This window comes from Vombatus ursinus, unplaced genomic scaffold (genome assembly GCF_900497805.2).
Source record: "Vombatus ursinus unplaced genomic scaffold, bare-nosed wombat genome assembly UNPS02014813.1, whole genome shotgun sequence".
NCBI classification, from domain to species: domain Eukaryota; kingdom Metazoa; phylum Chordata; class Mammalia; order Diprotodontia; family Vombatidae; genus Vombatus; species Vombatus ursinus.
This window is the reverse complement of record NW_020954591.1, coordinates 35654002-35671502: the sequence shown is the minus strand read 5'-3', so window position 1 is coordinate 35671502 and position 17501 is coordinate 35654002. Positions and strand designations below refer to the sequence as shown.

At 39.5% G+C, this 17501-nt stretch overlaps 2 protein-coding genes across 3 annotated transcripts in view; one reads left to right on the top strand and one right to left on the bottom strand.

Moving 5' to 3' along the window:
* Positions 1-6354, top strand: part of LOC114054443 (glucose-6-phosphate exchanger SLC37A2-like) — a 42928-nt gene extending 36574 nt beyond the window's left edge. The window contains exons 18-19 of the mRNA XM_027877616.1: positions 4891-5027; positions 6269-6354. Of these exons, the coding sequence (XP_027733417.1) occupies positions 4891-4975 (85 nt within the window). The 3' untranslated portion in view covers positions 4976-5027; positions 6269-6354. The remainder of the gene's footprint in view (positions 1-4890; positions 5028-6268) is intronic.
* Positions 1750-9752, bottom strand: LOC114054444 (transmembrane protein 218-like). Of its 2 annotated transcripts, none has more exons than XM_027877621.1 (4): positions 9663-9752; positions 6296-6406; positions 5377-5479; positions 1750-2412 (listed from the first exon to the last, which is right to left on the bottom strand). In XM_027877621.1, exons 2-4 carry the CDS (start codon positions 6403-6405, stop codon positions 2284-2286), a joined length of 342 nt encoding a protein of 113 aa, XP_027733422.1. In that variant the 5' UTR covers position 6406; positions 9663-9752; the 3' UTR covers positions 1750-2283. The 2 variants fall into 2 exon arrangements, with proteins under 2 accessions (XP_027733422.1, XP_027733421.1); XM_027877620.1 differs by lacking the exon at positions 9663-9752 and adding an exon at positions 9285-9381.
* Between the last annotated feature and the right edge of the window lie 7749 nt (positions 9753-17501).

The following is a 17501-nucleotide window of genomic DNA, read 5'->3' as shown; positions in this document are numbered from 1 at the left end:
AGTGGTAGGGATATCTGTGGTACACATGTTACATAATGCGTGATGTGTGCCCTATTTACCTTGTCAGTTTTCTGCAGGCAGACCCCATACTAAGTACATTTTCCACATTTTCCAATGCATTTTGAAGGCTTAAAAGCCCCCAAATGAGTAATAGCTGACAAAATGAACCTGTTTTGAGTTTCTCCTATATCTGTAGGAAAATTTTGGATCTGCTATAGATGCCAGCCTCTCCTGCCTGGCTTCTTGGAGCTTAAGTATGAAAGCTACAGGAAGAGAAGATTCTTTTGACTTCAAGCCCAGTAAGCGGAAGTTTAAAAGATAGTAAAACTATACTTTTCACAAAGTACAGTTTTGTTTAAGGCCATCCCTGCCACCCACAAGCCTGTAACTACTGTTTTTGAAATACCTATTTATGAATGGTGGTATCGGGAAGAAATAAAAAGTTCCCAACCTGGTTTGCTTTTGTATTGTGTTTTAATAATCATTGACAGCCTCACTGCTGTTAACCTAGTGATCTGACAACTAAACCTACTGACAAAGCAGAAGAAAGATAGATATATGACCAGCCACCTACCCATAGGAGTCTTCCCAGACTTGCTCTTTCAGCAGGGACTCTCCCAGGAGAAGGTGACAAGCAAAAGCCTGTGCTTGTTAGGAAGCAGTGTTCTGCTTGGGTTGGCCCAGCATCTTTGTGCTGCAGCTCATAGGCACCCGGGGTCCTCAGGAGCAGCAGATGCAACTGTTCTGAACCAAAGTACAGTATAGTAATATGAAATCTGTTAGCCTGCTCTTGCCTTCCAATCTGTTTAGATATGTCCCAGTTACCCCTTTTATTCCCTTACATATGGTCTGTGCCAAAACAGATTCCTCACAAATAGTTCCCTCTGAAGCCTTCTCTATTTTGATGGTGAAGCTTCAACCCTCACTATATTATTCTTTAGGGTCCTGTGACAAATTGGGGAAAATTCAACCTGTCCCCACGCCTAATTCCTTAAGCTGTGTCTCTTTCAAAATTTAGTTCCTATGTCTTCTGAGCAGGAATTGTGGCTTCTCTGTTCACAATTAGACTCCACAGCTACAAAGTGACTTTAATCTTCCCCAAAGTCTTTTAAGTTTCAAAAACTTCAGCTTGTTTGTCTTGTACCCTCACTTTCAGGTTTCTGATTTTAAGCCAGAAGACTATGCCTTAAATAGTCCTGGAGGGCGCTAGTTCTAATTCTTCTTTACAACCTGGCTAATGTGAAAATATGTTTAACAAGAATCTATATGTAGAGCCTATATCAGATTGCAAGCCATCTTGGGGAGGGGAGGGAAGGGGAGAAAATTTAGAACTCAAAATTTAATGGAATTGAATGTTGAAAACTAAAAATCAGTAAATTGATTAAAAAAATAGTTCTGGATGGACATATGATGTGATTTTGAAAACTGATGAAATTTAGAGCCCTTGTCCATTTCATGACTAACCTCATTCACTCACTCGGCCTGGGATTCCAAACAGGTAAAAAGACATACCAGACACCAAAGATGTATGGCTATCAGTAGCCCTGGTGAGAGGATTATAGCACTAAGAGGATACAACAGTGTCTCAGACTGGATTCATATAATAGTAAATGAGGAAAAGAGGAACTAAAGAGCCCAAGAAGGGGGAGAAAATGAGGGCACAGGATGCAATATATATTCAATACCAAAGTGAGGACTACTATTACTTACCTTTTCTCTCACCTCTAATCAAACTTGGAATATACAAAAGACAGTGTTAATTTTTATTAGATGGGAAATGAGACTTATATGTTTTTTAGAATTCTCTAGCATAAAGTGGTCAATAAGTAACCATTATACAAACTTTTCCAAATATGAAAGTGCACATCCTTTCCAAATGAACTAGACTTTGAAAGCAATGTAATTTCACAGATCATCATAAAATACCTGATTTGTGGTGTCTGCCAGCTATAGGTAAACATTCTCTTCCTATAAATCATTCCATTTTATCCTAAGTCCCACTCCAAAATAGTTATGTCTTATTTCTGATTCTAAATAGGTGGAAAACTGAGGTATAAAAAGGGGAAGTGATGTGTAGTCATTTAGGGTAATTGTGAAGATATCACCATTTCTCTTAAGTCAATGAGAATCCATCCCCAAAGGCATAATTCCATAGTTCTTCAATGAATCCCAATACTCATGGAATTCATGCCAGATCCAAGATAAGGAAGTTGCCCATGCAAAATTGAGCAGCAGCTCTTTTCAAGGAGTAGTTTATGGTATTTCTTTGAATGGTCCTTAGTCCTAACGAAGTGGTTTGGCATAGATTGGTTCCAGGATGTGGTGAATTAGAACCAGGAAGAGGCTTCCAAGGAAGAAAATACTGAGAAAAGCCAGGAGAACATAACGGCCAATGAAGAACTTGTCCATGATCTAGATAATAGAGGAAAACAATGTCAAAAATGATAGCTATTGGGATGTTTTTCACTTTAACATCTTTATTATACTAAGTCTGAGATCTCTGGTTAGCAAAGGTCTCCAATTCTTAGATTTTTATAACTTCCAGACACTACCCTACCCTGGCTTTCCTCTATAAACAGAAAAGGGATTTCCCTTTTAGAACTGAGGCGAATTAGTTTTAATGAACTAAAAGGCTAAGGGTTTAGAAAACACCTAGAAGAGTTCTAGAAGGATCATTAACTCTACATTCCCATTTTCTAATCTAAGACTGCCTGCGTTAATTTGAAGCCAAGTAAGTCCCTGATAGGATAAGCCTTAAAATAATACTCTGTAGCATTCATCTGAAGGTGTTTGACCACTTTATAAAACCCACTCAACATTCCTAGAACAAATGTGACTATAACCAATTGTTTGCAACACCTGCCTGAAATAGTTGTTTCAGTAACATCCCAAAGTCATATGCTGATCATTGAAAGAAATCAATAACAACCAGTCACACTAGAAGATTCTGGTTTTGACACTGACTGAAACTTGAAGTTAATAATAATTTTAGCCTCTTAGCTCCACTATCGTGTTAACTGATCTCAGCTCTACTCTCCCTAAATTCACATGCTGATAACCTACCAAACTAGCTAGGCAGCAATATAAACAGAGCAAAAAGATAATGTCACAGCTTCCAAGGTCTTTGGACACAACACCTGGAAGATAATCCCAAATGCCCAAGTGGAGATCCAGACACAGAGAACCTATCAAACCAAGCACCAGTGTGATTGCTGAGATCCAAAGACCCCAAGAAGAAAAGGGCTGCAACCACCCCAGCTGCTAAAGGGATTGCCCCATGCTCAGCTTACAACAAAGGTTAGTTTGATGAAACAGCTTTAACATGTTTGACCTTGGCTCTAGTACAGAACAAGTCTCTTGCGGGCTACATGTTTGCTCGTTCGACACGTTTCACTTTTTAATTAGCCAATTAGCAAGCGTTGGTTGCAGAAGGCCCAGCTCATGTATTATTGATACGGTATTGAGCCAGGCTGCTGCAGGGGCCAGTTCTGGTAATCCTGCAAATGAGAACTCTAATTTTGCTGGCCATGCTGACAAGCAGATTTTGCCCAAACCCTACTTTTCTTTCTAGTCTGAGACTCCTGTGACAAAGGGTGATTGATTTTATAGTATCTTCTTTTTTCCACGGGGCTTTTCCTCTAGAATTCATATGTGTAGTAGCTCAAGAAGGAAGGCAGCCAACATTCTCTCCATTTCAGAGATGGGGAAATTGAGGCAGAAATTTGCCCCAGTTCACATACAGATACATGGCACCTATAATGGCAAAGAGATTTTCTGAAACACTAGCAGTGATCCTGGCACTTAAAAATATAATTCCCCAAATTTTAATAGAAAACATATTCTCTTAAGTTTTCATAACTAATGTGTTTATGCTTGGCAGTTTTAGGCAGAACTAGGAGTTGTAAAGATTATAGAGGTTCCATTTCAGCCCATGAACAGTTCTCTATATGGATTCTGTGGCAACAGTGATAGTTCCTGCTATTTCTACTGGGTTGCAGGCAAAGGAGAAAAAAATCTAAGCTTTGCTTGCCTCCCATCTCTTGTTAGAAAGGTGCTGGGCTTCAGAATGAAGACTACATTTTCAGACATGTCCAACGAGTGATTTTGCTTTACTGTACTGATTTGTTGGGGGGCTGGGAGTGGGATTTTCAGGAAAGGGAAGTTATTTTATTTGGGGAGGGTAGGACAGTCAGTCGGAAATGACAGTGAAATTTTTTAAAAGCATCAATAAAATGTTTTAAAAAGAAAAAAAATCATAACTTAGGATATGATTAAGAAGTAAAAGCTCTTGGGTCTTAAGGGGAAAGGCCAAAATTTCTCCATCTTGACCTGGCATGGAATAATGAAACTAATCGTTACTTTGGGAGGACTGGGGCTTTGGAGATTGCTAGTAAGGAAATACAGCATAAAGAACAATTTTTAGGGGCATTTCAGGAAGTTGAACAATACTCTGATAAAGGTAGCAATTTTGTGATGAAATTAAAAGCCTAACAGCTTTGTATAGGTATTTGAGCACCAAGGGAAGGTAGGAAACAGGAAGACAAAGTACATGAACACAGCCCAAGGATCTGAGAACAGATATTATTCTATGGCACAGCTATAATCTCGTACGATAATGAAATGGATCTTGGGGCAGTGACAACAAACTATTGGCAGATAAGCTGAGAATGAGGCAAAAGAGGCAACAAGATTACATTTATGGAATCCTTTTATAACTTACACATTATACATTACCTTCCTTACCACAAACCTATGAGGTGGGTAGAACAACTATCATTCCCTTTTTACTGATGAGTAAAGTGGGGCTTAGACAGGTTAAGGACATTGCACATAGCTAGCTAAGTTCTGGAGCCAAGACTTCTGACTTCAAGTTGTGTCTTCTTTTTACAGCACCCTGCTGCCTCTCCACAGAGCTTCTCTATACTTCAGCTTTCAACAGAAAATGCTTCTCTTTGCTGACTGCTTTCTTCAATGAGGAACTATATTCTCCACTTAACAGATGGAAAAATTTACACTGAAGAGGAAAGGTATGTCATTCAGCAAGCTTGAGTCCCTACAAAGTCTAAATTGGCTTTGAAGGCTGGACTGCTTGTTTGATGTGATAGAGGCTAGAAAAATATCATACAGGCACATAAATGTCTGATGGTGTTGAAACACCATCTTTACTGAAGTAAAGATTCAGAACTGGATTATTTTTCTTAGAGACAGGTAGAAGGGGAATTAAAAACTCCCTCTGTACTTTCTCCTTCACTGTTCTGCCACTACAGCTCTTCTAATATCACATAACAAATCAATCCTACATCAGGGAAGGTCTCATTAGATTTGGGAAAGATGTAAGAATCACAATAAGAAAGGCAAAACAAAACAGAATTTTACCTTAATTTCTACCTCTGGGGTTGGGACCTCAGTGGCCCGGGGAAACAACAACAGAACTGATGTGATGATCACAGCAGCAAGGAAAACAAAAGTGACAGAGAACCTGAAAGACAAATACACAAGTATTAAAAGCACTGTTCACATTTTCCACCAATGTGTTGAGCTTAGACTGTTCTTGGGAGCCAGTATTATAGGCTCTACTCCCACAACAATGCTCACAGGGCCTGTTGTCCATCTAGCTCAGTAAATTTAAGAGATTTTTCTAAAGGCATCCTCTTGGTCCTGTTTTATATAGGTACTAGATAGAAGTATTCCTAGCATGATCCAAATCATAATGTTGCAAGTTTGGGGCCTTTGCCTCTGATCATATATGCACAGTGTAATAACTATAACAATTCAAGTCAAAGCAGGCTTTTTCTGCATAAATACTCAGGTACTCCTACAACCCTCCTCTTCACTCTGGCAGCACAGGCAGAACATCCATAGCTTAGCACACTTTCAAAAGTTAGTATGTGGTCTTAGCTTCACAATCATTGATGGTTTGGAGTATTCATTGCTCCTTCAGTTTCTCTGGGCCCAGACGTAGAGCTTCAGATAAAGAACTAACCAAATTCTAGAAATCTAAACAATTATCATCATCATCATCATCATTATTATTATTATTTTGCAAAATGCAGAGAAAGTAGATTTCCCTATATTTCTGTCATGTTTTTCTACCTCACAGTGAAAACTGAAAAAACAAATCTTCCCCTTTAGACCATAAATAACAATTAGGGTTTATGATAGGCTAAAATGCAACTCATTCAAACTGCCAGTAATTACAAAAATGATCTCCTGAATTCTAAATGTTTAATGAGTGTCAGCGATTTCATCTCTAATTGCTTTTACCTAGGACTCCCAGCTGGAAAGAACATCTTACCTAGCTAGACCGGAGGCTCTGCATAACAGCACACACAGCAGCAATACCAACACCCAGAGCAGCGCTAAGATGAATACTCCTGCACCCACTCCAAGTACAGTGCCAGCCATTCTACAGAAGAAAGGAAACATCAGCATCACTGCTCTGCCACAAGAACAGGATTAAATGTCCTATGTGCTCCATTTGCCTTCTTCCTTCCTCATATTTCCAGTTTTTATTAAGCCATTCATTTGTGTGAAGAAAGCCCAAACTTGAGCACAAATTGACTGGGGAGGTGGGGTGTTAGTGGAAGGAGGGCATTTTCTGATTAATATGTGACAAAATTAACCAGGGCAGGTTATGAATTTCCAGAAAATGTCCAGTCCTTGGACCCCTTAATAGACACTGCTCTATGTTTACTGCTTGAAATCTGGCATATGTGTACTAGCTTGTTGCTATCACTAGGCTGTAACAGCTGGACTTGTGTAGTGTACTTTGAAACAAGATCTAGTATCAAACTCTGGCTTTGAAAATTACTAGCTGTGCAACCAGGGGCAAGTCTCTGGACTTGTCCAAGCCTCACCTTACTAAATGGGAAAGCATAAAGTATCTTCTACACAGCAACACAAAGTGGTGAAAGCATTTTGTGAAAAGATATGAATAAGTCTTGTACTGCTGCCATGTTATCATCTTACTGGATGAACTAAATTTATGGGGCAAACTACATGTGGGCATAAAAAAAATTAACTATTCTGTGGACCTGCTGATCCCACAGTGGGTAATAAATATCAGAATACTGGGTGGGGGAGGGTGGGGAGGCACAATGTATAGAACGCTGGATTTGGAGTCAGAACCTGAATTTAATTCCCAGTTTTGATACCACCTGTGTGACCTTGGGCAAATCACCTTTCTCTGAGTCTCAACTTCCTCATCTATAAAATGAGGGGCTTAGATTAGATGACCTCTGGGGTCCCTTCGAACTGAACCATATCTACAGAAGCAGTTCTGGTCAGCTGTAGACTACATACAGGCACAGATGCCTCAAGTCTTCCCTCTCTCATCCTCTACTTAGTTCCCAATCAGGTCATTCTCCTCCTCAAGAAACTTCAGTGGCTCCCCTTTGGTTTGTAGGTATTTAAAACACTTCAAAATCTGGCTTCAGCTAACCTTTCTAGGCTAATTACACATTATCTGCCTATGGCCACTGTATATACCAGTCAAACTCAAATATAACAGTTCATGTCATCTTTGCTTTTTCACAGGCTATCTCATGGTTTGAATGTACTCCCTTAAGTAAATCCAACTGAATAAGCATTTATTAAGTACCTGTTAAGTACCAGGCACTGAATATACAAACACAGAACCAAAACAGTGTCTTCAAGTAGCTAACATCCTACTACAGTGGGGCAAAAACATAGACAGATAAAGTTGTATCTAAAAGAAACATAATAATTGGGGGTAGAATTGATAACTAGGGTAATCAAGAAAGGCTCATAGGAGGTAATACCTCAACTAAGCAATTTAGGTCATTATTTTATACAATAAATCCAAACTGATACTCCAGTAGATCTGTGAACTCTACCGATGGAGTTTCTTCCAACAATGCAGATCATAATGCACCTATTCCCATCTATCTTCTGTTGATATCCTGTAAGTTTGCCATCCAGCATGCTGGAAACCTTCCTCATTTTTCTCTAATATCATAATGGAATGGTGGGCATGATCATCAATTATTTCCTCTTGCTCTTGCCACTTGAACAATCTATTTCTTCATACATTTCTTTGGTGACAACCTTAAATTGAGTCTCCTTGGTAATGTGTTGTCCTCTATTCACATCCACTATGTGCTTCTCTACTTCCTGTCCAATTTCTTCAAGGTTCAAGTGTCACCTTTCATAAGAAGCCTATCCCTTGAGTTGCTAGTGCCTTTCCCTTTTCTACCCACCCAAAGATGTATTTGGGTTACTGTAGTTACTTTGTAACTACAGAATGGAGTGGGGATGGGGAACCTTTGACCTCGTGGCACTCTAGGTCCTCAAGTTCTGCCCTTTGACAAACTTCCCGGAACAAAGGCCACAATTAAGGACCTAAAGGGAATGTTGATTCGAGACCCAAGGTTCCCCACCCTTGCACTGCAGTGCATAGACAGAAGTCTTTGGAATCAAGAAGACAAGGGTTCAAGTTCAGCTCCTGACATATTGACTGTGACCCTGGGCAAGTCACTTGTAATTTCTCTAGGCAATTTTAAGATTATAAATTGCAAAATAATTGCAAATCTGCATTGGTAAAGGGAGTTCCCTAACCTGACACTCTTTCCATGAATGAAATCACACAGATAATGGTTATCTGTGCAAGAGTTTTTTTTCCCCAATACAGTGAAAGGGCCTTAAGAGCAGGGCCTATTTTGCTTTTGTATCTGTATTCCCAGTACCTGGCATACAGTAGGCACTCAGTTAATGTTTATTGAAAGGATGAGTATGCCTTGGAGGAGGAAGAAGATGTACATGCAATTTATGGAGATCACACTTTGGGGGTTATGGTTTTTTCCCCCAACTTCCTTTCTAGGCATTTCTTTTGAAAATAACTTTGTAAGGCTGCATAATCGCCAATGACAGACTCCTCTCTGTGGATTCAGACCAGTGGCCATGCGATTTCTCATCTTTCATACATTTCCTGGGCTAGAGGTCGAAGCCTGATTTGAATCTGCAGCAGGGGCTGTCCCTCTCTACTGCTTACAGTCATTAGCCCACCAGGAGGACAACAGACCATGTACTGTGCTTAGCTTCGATTTCCAGCTTCGTTGCTAAAGTATTCATTCCTCACCCGCACACCTGAGGAAGGGATATCAGCCTTTTCACAAGGGTACTTGAAATTGCAAAACCTACGACAGCATTGAACTAGATGCTACATCTCCCAAGCGCAAAGAAGACAAAAGCAACGGCCCTTCCCCCTAAGATAAAGGACCAAGGACCAAGGCTGTGATTGAATGGATAAAAGAAACTCCCCCTACCCATGCAAGCCAACACTCTGTCTGCCCCGAGCACCGAGAGGTTCAGAGATTGGCTCAGGGTCCCACAGCCGGCCCATGTCAAAGGAGGCACCTGAAGTCCGGTCTTCGTGCTTCCGAGGCCAGCCCCATGTAAATGCCGGGCCCTTCTCTGGCTCCAGTGAAATGTTACTGTCCCTCTGGCAGCACCAGGCGCGGGGAAGGGCGGGGGGGGGGGGGGGGAGGGGGGGAGGACTGCGAGGAAAAGCCGCTGGATCAGGGCTCCACTTCCTGCTGCCTTCCCTGTCCCTTCACCTTCAACTCTTCCTCCAGACCCGCTCTCCTCAGGTCCGGTGTACAGCCTCACCTGCTTCCCAGCACCTCCCCTCCCTATCACCTCACCTGGCCGGCCGTCTCCTTTCCACACAACTTCCAACTCCGGTCTAGCCCCTTCCCGTAGACGCCTCGTTCTAGCGATAGCGAATCACAAGTGGTTTCTCAACCTCAACCTCCCAAACTCACCAATCGGAGGCGGCCGCCCAAAAGCTCATTTTTTTTTTTTTCCCCTCGTTACATCCTCCAATGGCGGTGGGAGGTTACTTCATCAGGCCTTACTATTGGTTATGCTGGAAAGAGTCTTGGGTCCAATCTCAAAATCGATTGGACAACGGGTTCTCTCATTGCTATCAATGATACCTTCTCGTTGGTAACCTGCCCCGAATCATTGGTTAATTTGTCTTGAGGGCGGGCCCCTAGGCGGAAGAGGGTGATTTGCCCTTCTTTGTTTCCATGGAGACCGCCCTAGCTGCTTCCATTCCTGGGAGGCAGAGGTGTATGTCGCCCCGCCTCGGTGTTATGAGTCTGTGCGGGCTTCGTGGATTCTGCTTCTGGCTGATGACTGCATGGGTCAGTCTTATATCCCTTTAGTTCAGGGGGGATGCTTGGGATCCCCCGGGTCCTCCGAATCCTCCGACCCCTCCGAGAGGGTGGTCCGTGGACATCCCTACCCTCTGACAGAAACAGACCCCGTCTTCAGGGGGCCATTCCAGAGGCCTCTGGTAAATGTAAGAGTTGGATATTATTTTCCTCTGCTTTTACACACGAACCTTTCATGTGGAAGGAGAAGGGATTATTCTTCCATTAGTGTAGACGGAGGTAACTCTAGCCTAGAAGTGGCAAAGGAATGCCCCAGGAATCATGCACCCATAGTGGTGGAACTGAGGCCTAGAGTCTATTTGTTCTACTTCCCAGTTCAGAAGGCATTTTGCTGCTGGGCTAAGCTTTCTCGGAACCAGAAAGCAGAACTGATCGTGGCCTTGTGCTCAGCGAGAGCCTTTTAGAGGCCAGGGGACATAAACCAGGCCAATCAGGGAAAGTCAACATTGGGGAGAGGAAAGAGCACCGGATTAAGAGTTGAGACCAGGCCTCAAATGTCAGCCTTCCGTGTACTAGCTGGGTGATCCTGCACAAGTCACTCCTCTGTAAAATAAGGGGAATAGAGTGGATAGAGCACCAGCCCTGGAGTCAGGAGGACCTGAGTTCAAATCCCACTTCAGACACATAATACTTACTAGCTGTGTGACCCTGGGCAAGTCACTTAACCTTATTGCCTAGCCAAAAAAAGAAGGGGGGGAGATAGGATGAGGGGATCTCAAATATCTGTGATCCTCTGGAAAGGAAAAGGGTGGCAGGAATATTATGCTCACTTCCTGGGTGAGGTGAAAGAAAGAAAAGTGTGAGGCTTGGAGCTTGCTACTCTGTTTATGTTCATTAACTGTCTGTTCTTCAGCTGCATTTGTTATTAAGACCACAAAGTAAAGTATTTAGTCTTGGGAAAAGGAAAGCCCTCATTTGTAGAGGCAATTTGGCAGAGTGGCTGGGCAAGTCAATTAACCCCTCTGTGCCTCAGTTTCCTCATCTGTAAAATGAGGATAATAAAAACACCTACCTCCCACTTCCAGGGTTGTCTTGAGGATCAAATGTCATAACATGTGTAAAGTATTTTGCATACCTTAAAGTGATTTATAAGTGGTAGTAGTAGTAGTAGTAGTAGTAGTAGTAGTAGTGGTAGTAGTAGTAATCCCAGTCTTAATGCTCACAGTATGGGACTCTCTCCTTATTGGTGGAGATCATACTCAGAGCTTGCATCAGGGGTGGAGCACGGTTGATGTGAGTATGAGAAAGCAGAGTTCTTCAGTTCTCTTCAAGCTTCAAGTTTCTTTGGACTCTACAATTGCTTTGGGTGTTTCTGGCTTCCAGTTTTCCTAGGGAGTATGTAAAAGGCCAACCCCACTTCAGGTTGCGAAGGAAAAGACTCTGGGAAGACCTGAGAGGAGCTGGCAATCTTCATCATGTCCCTATCCCCAGCTTGCTACACTAGAGACTTTAGGAAATTCCCCTTGAGTGAGATCTAGGATTTGGTTGAGCTGTTACTTCACTCCAGTATTTTCTGGTATGTATTGTCCTATATATACTTTCTCTGATTTCTATTTTGCTGCCAATTTGGATAAATGGTTTTCATTGATAATTGATATGTATGTTCATTGTGGAACTAGTATTTGGAGGGAAAGGGGTCAAGTCTCAGATATAGTGCTTGAGGAGGTCCTTCCTCCTTCAATAATGAACAATGATCAGAACAGATTAAACCTGAAACTCATATCCCCTAGGCAAACAGTATTTAAGGGAGCAAATAGATATAATTCTAACCTGTTATACCCCCTCTCAGAGGAGAACAGAGTGGTCTCTGGCTCCAACATCCTACTTCCTGTCTTGGTTAGAGATATCTATTCTGCCTCCCTTTCATCCACATAACAGTCTCCCTCTGCATGTAGGCCTGGAAACATATTATTATTAGCTCCAGGGTAATCCGCATGACTCTAATGCTAGCTGCCAGTGGCATGATGAAAGTTGAAAGGAATTTACTAGCTCCAGCCCAAAAGAATTGTTCCTGAAAGAGTAGCAAAGGAGTTCAAACAATAAAGAAAATGTTGAATTGGCTTGAGTGACTATGCTGTGGGTACAGTTGGGGATATGATTCACAAAATGGCTGAAATAACCCCGAGGCTTCATAGCAAGCTGCATACAGTCTAGCAAAGAACCTATAGATTACATGGTAGCTTAGCAGAGAACCAGCAAATGCAACACAGTAGAGGAAGCAATACAGAAAATTATATCAGCAGTTTTATATGGAAGTAGCAAGTGGCAGCTTTGAAGGCACAAAGGTTTTCTAGCTGGTATGCAACTGTAGGAGGATCAGTTGGCTGGACTACATGTGTTTCCTTTCCTAACAGATGTGGGAATCTGTGAGAGTGTGCCCTTGCATGTATATGGAGCGTTATTTTCCTTGGTGTTTACCTTGCTTTCTTGTTAAATGAAATGGTTTTTTTTTTCTTCAGCTAATGTGCCCTTTGATTTGTTCTGATAAAAAAAGAAGCACTCGATAGGGGCTCATGAAGTGTGGTTTTGAAATGCTCCTATTCTAAAGTGGGTCTTAAACCTGAGTGTAGCTTTTAGAGATCTATGTTTAAGGGAAGCTCAAGCTGGACTCATTTCATTTGTGGGGGAGATCAGTGTTAGCTGATATTAGAGAGGAAATCTATTTGATTAGATGAGGTAGAGCTTAAACTAGGCCTTGATATAGGGATTATGATTCGGAAAGACTGAAGATGTGAGGAGGGCATTTAGGTGGAGAGAATGGTCCCAGCAAAGGTGCAAAAACATCAGTCAGTATGGTTTGGGGGGATTAGTGAGGTAATTAACTTGGTTTGGAGGAATATGAGTTGGATATATAGGATGGAGTCAATTTAGAGCCCTAAACTAAGTTTAGTATTAGGAGTGAGATATCTAACAGTTCTGGGTTAGAATAATCACCCTATATACTATTCTGAACAGTAATCAAAGTAACTTTAAATTTAGAATGAAAGAGTTAGGCTCGTTTCATTTTCTTTGTCTTCTTGAATGAATGTGTTTCTTAGAATTTCTCAGGGGTTGGCAGTTTCCTGATTCTATTGGGTTGTGCTTGGGCAGAGTTCAAAGGTATAGTAATAACTATTTATAAAGAACTCTAGATTTAGGTTTCCGTAAAGTGGAACCTCTAGCATGCCTTCTATGCTACAAAGGGCTAAATCCATCCTATTTCATTGTTTTATTGCTCTCAGTATGCTAGGTTCTGTATATAGTGTCTTTGTTCTCTAAAACAGCATGTCAAATGTCTTTCACAAATGCATGTAGCATGCATATAACACTATACTCATATTTCCCATTCTCTTATACTTGGTTATGTTTTACCTTACATTCAAAAAAAGACCTTTTCTCCTTAAAAAAATCCTCAAACAATCTCTTCTTTTGCAAATGGGTAAAATAATCTGTTGTGCTTGTTAAGGATGGGCAAACAAAAGTGCACTGGATGGTGGTGGGAATGAGAACATGGAATGATTTCAAGAATAGTCTCAAATATTTATCCATATATAGATAATTATAGTACTTAGTATTTGTCAAAAACTCTGCCAAAGAACCTGAGCATTTTATAGACATTTCTGATGAATGATTATTTAACATTTTCATAGCATTGAAAGGTATCAAATACTTTGATAAGCATTAATTATTAGTTAAACCTTGGCATTCTGAGGTGTTAGGCAAATAATAACGTGTGCTGTTCCTTTCTTACAATGGGGAAACTAAGACAAAGTAGACTTTTACGATATCACAGTGCCCTGAAAATCAAGGATACTAAGTTCTCAAGTGGTCAGTCCCAATAGCTACCTTGATTGAGTTTACCAGACCATATTTAGTCAATAGTTTCATACTCATACAATGTATAATGTATAGGTTTTGTTTTTTTTTGATTCTCAGACTTTGAAGTTAGTTAAATATGAGTTGTTCTTTACCTTTAGTCTTGTTAAACACTGAAATAGGTGACTAAAGGGGATTATGATACTGTAAAGGGTTTGGTTTTTTCTGTTGTTCAGTCATTTCAGTCATGTCTGACTCTTTATGACCCCATTTGGGGTTTTCTTGGCAGAGATACTGGAATGGTTTGTTATTTCCTTCTTCTGCTCATTTTACAGATAAGAAGCTGAAGCAAAGAGGGTTAAGTGACTTGCCTAGGGTCACACAGCTAGTAGGTGTCTGGGGCCAAATTTGAACTCAGAAACATGAGTCTTCCAGACTCCAGGCCTGGTGCTGTATCCACTGAGTCACCTAGCTGTCCTGGGAAAGGGTAATGTATAGTCTTTAAAATTATTTTTTTTTAATTTGAACTTAACAAATACCAAATAAGTCAGCATTTACATATATATAGTTTTTAAGAAAAAGAGGAAGAATAGAAAAGCAGTCAACAAACCTGGCCAAATACATCCAGAAAATCTGGAAATATATACAATATTCCACCCTTAAGGACATGTGTCTACAGAATAGTAGGGGAAAGTGCCTTCTCATAGCTGTTATATGGGGTTATTCTTGTTTGCAGCTTTGCAATATGCATTTTTTTGTGTGGTTGTTCTTTCCATTTACGTTCTTGTTGTGTATGTTGTTTTCTTGTCTCTGCTTCATTTTGCATCACTCTATGTCTTTCCACGTTTCTTATTTATCATGTTTATGATATTTATTTATCATGTTTATTTATTATTTATTTATTGTATTTATCATGTTTATCGTTTCCTTAGCACAGCAATGTTGCAACAGTTTGTTTAGCTGTGACCTAGTTAATGAGCATCTACTTTTTTTTCTAGTTCTTTGCTACTTCAAAAAGTGCTGTTATTTTGTTTTATGTGGAATTTTCATTTTTATAAATGATCTCCTTGAGGTATAAGCTTACTTATTAGTCAGAATCTCTGGATCATAAGGTATGTACATTTTTGTCAATTTATTTTCGTAATTACAAAATTACATCCAGAATGGTTGTACGAATTCACAAATCCACAGATATATTGGTATACCTGTTTTTCCAGAATTTCTGCACATTGACCATTCTTATCTTTTGTTATACTTACAGATTTGCTGAGTGTGAGGTAAAACCTGAGTTCTAATTTGCATTTCTCCTGTGATTAGTGATTTAGAACACTCTTTCCATATGGTTGTTAATTGTTTGCAATTCTTCTTTTGAGAACTGTTTGTTTATAGCCTTTGACTACTTTTCTATTAGGAAGTGGCTTTTGGTCTTATACAGGGTATTCCAAAAGTCTTAATGTAGTTTAAAGCTTTAATAACTATTATTGTCTATAGATCTTGGATACCAAACCTTATTAAAAAAATTTGATACAAAATTTTTCTCCCATAACACTTTCTTCCTTATCCTAGATATGTGAATTTTGTTTGTACAGAAGCTTTTCAATTTTATATAATCAAAATTATCTATTTCACTTTTTGTAATTGCCTATATCTGTTGTTTAGAATATATCCTCTACCCATAGCTATGAAAAATATATGATCTGCTTTTAATTTTTTTGTGGTATGTTCTTTAATATTCACATCATATATTCATTTAGAACTTATTATGGAATATGTAAGATACTAGTCTAAGCCTAATTTCTTTCTTTTTTATTTAAATAGTATTTTATTTTTTCCCCAATTACATATGAAGAAATTTTTTTGGAATTCATTTTTATAAGATTTTGAATTCCAAAATTTTCTCCCTCCCTCTGCCTACTCTCTTCTGAAAATGGTAGGCAGTTTGATATATTTTATACATGTGCTATCATGTGAAACATATTTCATATTCATCAGAGTAGTGAGAGAAGAAAAAGATCAAAATAAAACCATGAGAATGAATAAAGTAAGTGAAAAAAATATGTAAAAAAATATGCATTCTGAGTCATCAGTTCTTTGGGATAGCATTTTCCTTCATGAGTTCTTTGTACTTGTTTTGGATCATTATGTTGCAGAGAAAGGCTGAGTCATTCATAGCTGATCATCACAGATGTTGCTGATATTGTGTACAATATTTTCCTGGTTCTGCTCATTTCACTTTGTATCAGTTTGTGCAAGTCTTTCCACATTTTTCTGAAATCTGCCTGTTCATCATTTCTTATTGTACATTCATATTCCACAACTTGTTCAACCATTCCCCAATTGATGGGCATCCCCTCAATTTCCAATATTTTGCCACCACAAAAAGGGCTGCCATAAATATTTTTGCATATATAGGTCCTTTTCCCTTTTTTATAATCTGTTTGGGATACAGACCTAGTAGTGGTTATTGCTGGATCAAAGAGTCTGCACAGTTTGGTTGCCCTTTGGGCATAGTTCCAAATTGCCCTCCAGATTAGTTGGATCAGTTCACAATTCCACTCACAGTGCATTAGTGTCCCAATTTTTCTACATCCTCTCCAACATTTATCATTTTCATTTTTTTGTCATATTAGCCAGTCTGATTGGTGTGAGGTAGTATCTCAGAGCTGTTTTAATTTACATTTCTCTAATCAAAAGTGATTTAGAGCACTTCTTCATATGCCTATAGATATCTTTGATATCTTCATCTGAAAACTGCCTGTTCATATCCTTTGACCAGTTATCAATTGGGAAATGGCTTGTATTCTCATATATTTGACTCAATTCTCTCTATATGTGAAAAGTGAGGCCTTTATCAGAAACACTTGCTATAAAGATTGTTTCCCAGTTTTTTGCTTTCCTTTTAATCTTGGTTGCATTGGTTTTATTTGTACAAAAGCTTTTAAAGTTAATATGATCAAAACTATTTATTCTATATTTATATCTCTTGTTTGGTCATAAATTCTTCCCCTCCCCACATATCTGACAGGTAGACTATTCCTTGCTCTTCTAATTTGATTGCTTCATTATCTATGGTACCTTTTGGTAAGTAAGATTTAGTTTCCTTTTTTACCTCTTTTAATTATTTGAAATATTTTATTTATTCATTCAGTCATTTATTATTTATTTAATATTTTTGCTTCTATTTTGTCTCATTGGTTCACCTGCTTTTTTTTTTTTTTTTTACTTCAGCTGAAGCATAATGGATTCTGCTCCAGCCACTTACCTTTACTCTGTGTATCTCTCTCTTTCAAGTGTGTTTCTTGTAAGCATCATGTTATAGGATTCTGGTTTTTGATCTACTCTGCTATCCATTTCTGTTTTATGGGAGAGTTTATCCCATTCACATTCATAGTTATGATTACTACCTGTGTATTTCCCTCCACCCTATTCTTCCTCCTGTTTGTCCTCTCTCTGCTTTTACCCTTTCCCACCTCACCAGTATTTTGCCTCTGTCTACCACTCCCCTGTTAT